General features: G+C 36.4%; 1 protein-coding gene across 2 annotated transcripts in view; it reads right to left on the reverse strand.

Moving 5' to 3' along the window:
* LOC106884163 (sperm-associated antigen 16 protein) overlaps nucleotides 1-3,624 on the reverse strand; it is a 63,800-nt gene extending 60,176 nt beyond the window's left edge. For both annotated transcript variants that reach the window (XM_014935405.1, XM_052965803.1), the window contains exon 1: nucleotides 3,549-3,624. In XM_014935405.1, the coding sequence (XP_014790891.1) occupies nucleotides 3,549-3,591 (43 nt within the window). In that variant the 5' untranslated portion in view covers nucleotides 3,592-3,624. The remainder of the gene's footprint in view (nucleotides 1-3,548) is intronic.
* Nucleotides 3,625-3,877: the final 253 nt, after the last annotated feature.

A 3,877-nucleotide genomic window follows, 5' to 3' on the forward strand; every position in this document is an offset into this window, starting at 1 on the left:
ATATATAGATATATATATATATATTATTATTATAATCATCGTTTAACGTCCACCTTCCATGCTGACTTGGGTTGGACGGTTTGATAGGAGCTGGTCAAGCAGAAACCTGCACAATGCTTCTGTGTCTGTCTTGGCATGATTTTTTTATGGCTGGATGCCTTTCCTAACACCAACCACAGCCGTAAAAATTCTGCCAAAAACAGAAACAATAACTTAAGGTAGTTTTCTACTTGACTGGCTCCTGTCAACCATCCTCCTACCCATGCATGCATGGATGACGGATGTTAAACGATGATGATGATGATAATGACGACGACGACGATGATGATGATAAAGCAAAAAAGGTCAGTGTAAGGTTAGTATATTCCAAAATTCCTTGTGTAGGAAGTTACTAATGTTCAAGAATGTATGCAGCTAGTATAGATGACAAAAGGTGGACAATATACTTAGAATAGAATTTATTAATCATCATAAGTAACCCCCCCCCCCACACCAGTGAACATAAGAGTGTAGGCTGTACATAAATAACTTTTTATAGGAATGGAGTATTGGTGATAACATGATATGAAAGTGCTTATTACAGTACAGTAATGTACATGGAGAGATATTCTCATTATTTATTGCTTAAAGTATGTTCATGAGTACGATATTTTACTTATATTTTGTTTCAGAGACAACAACATTCAATGTAAGTAATCTCATAAAAGAGAAGTGGATCTCTGTTTGTTTATCTGTCTATCTGTAACAACATCTATTAAAGGGAGGAAAAGAAGGAGAGAAATGAAAATATATGTCATGTCACAATGTATCTTTAGAAGGGAGAAGAAAAAGATTTTTGAGAGAGAAATAGAGAGAGAGAGAATGAAATAGAGAGAGAGAGAATGAAATAGAGAGAGAGAGAGAGAGAGAGAGAGAGAGAGAGAGAGAGAGAGAGAGAGAGAGAGAGAGTATGTGTGTAAGAGATAGATAGATAGTCAGACAGACAAATAGTTAGATAGATAGATAGATAGATAGATAGAGAGAGAGAGTGAGTGAGTGAGTGAGAGGCTGAAGATAGATAGATAGATAGGTAGTGTTGTGACCATAGTAATTAACAATTTTTGATTAAAAACGCGGGTAATTTGAGTACAAGTCTGTAACAACACAGCTTAAAAAATGATTTTCATTATATAACAATATAGTTATTCTTTTGGTTGTTGCTGTGTGTGTGTCTGTGTATTTCTGTATGTCTTTCAACACAGAGACAATGCAATGCAATGCAACACAGCTTCAAAATAATTTAAAAAATCGTCTTTCACTATATAACAATATAGATAGTTATTTTTTGTTTTTTTTATCTCCACGCGCACGCGCGCGCGTTTCTGTACGTCTTTCATCATAAAGACAATGCGACACACGTTAAAAAAAAACGACTTTCACTATATAACAGTGCTATTAAAAGGTATGTGCATGATTAGCAAATATTTTTACTGGCAGAGTAGTGATAGATAATAACTTACACATAAAAATAAAGTGTTTTATATAAATATACATACATACATATATGCTGAAGAGCGCAGGCTCGAAATGTAAAAGACTTCGTCACTTTCCCGAGCGTCAAACTAATACACCTGATTGTTGCTCATATTCCTGTTTTCGTCTTTTGTTTTTCTGTAAATTTCAACTACATATATATACACACATATATATATATATATATATATGTTCTTTTTATTCTTTAACTTGTTTCAGTCATTTGACTGCGGCCATGCTGGAGCACCGTCTTTAGTCGTAGAAATCGACCTCAGGACTTACTTTTTGTAAACGTAGTACTTATTCTATCGATCTCTTTTGTCGAAATGCTAGGTTACGGGTACGAAAATACACCAACAAGCGATAGTGAGGGAACACAGACACACACAAATACGCACACACATATATGACGGGCTTCTTTCAGTTTCCGTCAACACAAATCCACTCACAAGGCTTTGGTCAGCCCGAGTCTATAGTTAGAAGACTCTCATTCAAGGTGCCACGCAGTGGGACTGAACCCGGAACCATGTGGTTGGGAAGCAAGCTTCTTACTACACAACCACACTGCGCCTATATCTATGTATATTTATATAAAATGTTTATTTTTATATGTACACTAAGTTATTATATATCACTACTCTGCCAGTAAAAATATATGTATGTATACAGAGAGCACAAGAGAGAGAGAGAGAGAGAGGGAAAGAGGGGGAGGGAGAGAGGGGAGAGGGAGGGACAAATATGTTCATATATAAATAAAGTGGAAGTATACAAAAATAGACCTTATTTCCCATCTTACTGTTAGTTTTGTTTCATTCATTTTGTTTATAATTGTTTACATTTCGAATTATATATGGAGGCACCAAAATCTTTTGAGTGCTTAGGCCCTCTATGGGTCTTAATCCGGCCCTGCCAAAATTCCATCTTTCAACGATAACAGGGGTTCTCAACGTAGGCGGTACTGTTCCCCAAGAGGGCGCTGGACATATCGAAGGAGGTTCAGGTTTTAGGGGGTCGTTGAGGTTACGTAATCAGCATGCTACCTTTTACTTATAGTAGTAATTATATTATGTGGTTAGGGCAGCGGCCTCGCAGTCGTAGGATCGCGGTTTCGATTTCCAGACTGGGCGTTGTGAGTGTTTATTGAGCGAAAACACAAAAAGCTTCACGAGACTCCGGCAGGGAGTCGTGGCAAACCCTGCTGTATTCTTTCTCTCACTCTTTCTTCCTGTTTCTGTTGTACCTGTATTTCAAAGGGCCAGCCTTGTCACACTCTGTGTCACACTGAATCTCCCTGAGAACTACATTAAGGGTACATATATCTGTGGAGTGCTCAGCCACTTGTTCATTAATTTCACGAGCAGGCTGTTTCGATGATCGGATCAACTGGAACTCTCGTCGTCGCAACCGACGGAGTGCCACCAACTATATTATACATGATAAAACTAGTAACGATTATTAAAATAAAATGAGCGATAAGTAATGTGCTGCTATTTCTAGCAGGTCGAGCAATAGTGTAGGTTCTATACAATTGTTCGTCCTGATATAGAAAATTTAGCTAGATCTCATCAGGTACAGGAAAGTCATTAACTTGCAATGTATGAAGTAAATTCACATTTGTTTTCATTTAATTTTTTTATGATGTCACTGTTAAAAGCTTATACAATCTATTTTTCGAGTAAGAACCACTGAATCACGCCCATCTGAAGAGTGCTATAGACTACTAATGTTTTAGTAAAAAAAAAAAAATCAAAAATAAAAATTAGCTGACGACAACAATGAACCAAAATATATTGCTTTGTGCTTTAGTCAAAAGAAAGCAACAAAAATACCAACATTAACTAAAATATTAATAATGTTAGTGTGTTTGTATTATAAATACAAGACCTGTCTTAAAATTGAACGAGCTAGAGTACGTAAATTTCACCGCAAGTACCAAAGTACACATACACATGAAAAAAAAAATATCTACCTACATTATCTTTACGTAGATTTCACTTGAACCTAATTTATTTTATAGTTTTCGCAATAAAGGATACGTTCTAAATAATATTTCTCTTCGTTTGGGTCAATCTCTGCCATAGCTGTTCTGCCGTTACTATAGTAACTACAATAACAGCTTAACTTGGCGCTTTTTCGGTATCTTATTGAAGGGAGGCAACTCTTGCAAGTCAGCGCGGTTATAATGTCTCTTGATGGGAAAACAGAACTACAATCATACAAACCACTTTGCGATCATATGGCTTCGGGTTCATTTCCACTTCGCAGTAACTTGGGCCTCTTCTACTATAGCTGAGGACCAACCTATGCCTTGTGAATAAATTTTATAGACGGAAACTATATGGAAGCTCGATATCTATCTATCTAT

The sequence above is a fragment of the Octopus bimaculoides genome, chromosome 1 (genome assembly GCF_001194135.2).
Source record: "Octopus bimaculoides isolate UCB-OBI-ISO-001 chromosome 1, ASM119413v2, whole genome shotgun sequence".
Taxonomy (NCBI): domain Eukaryota; kingdom Metazoa; phylum Mollusca; class Cephalopoda; order Octopoda; family Octopodidae; genus Octopus; species Octopus bimaculoides.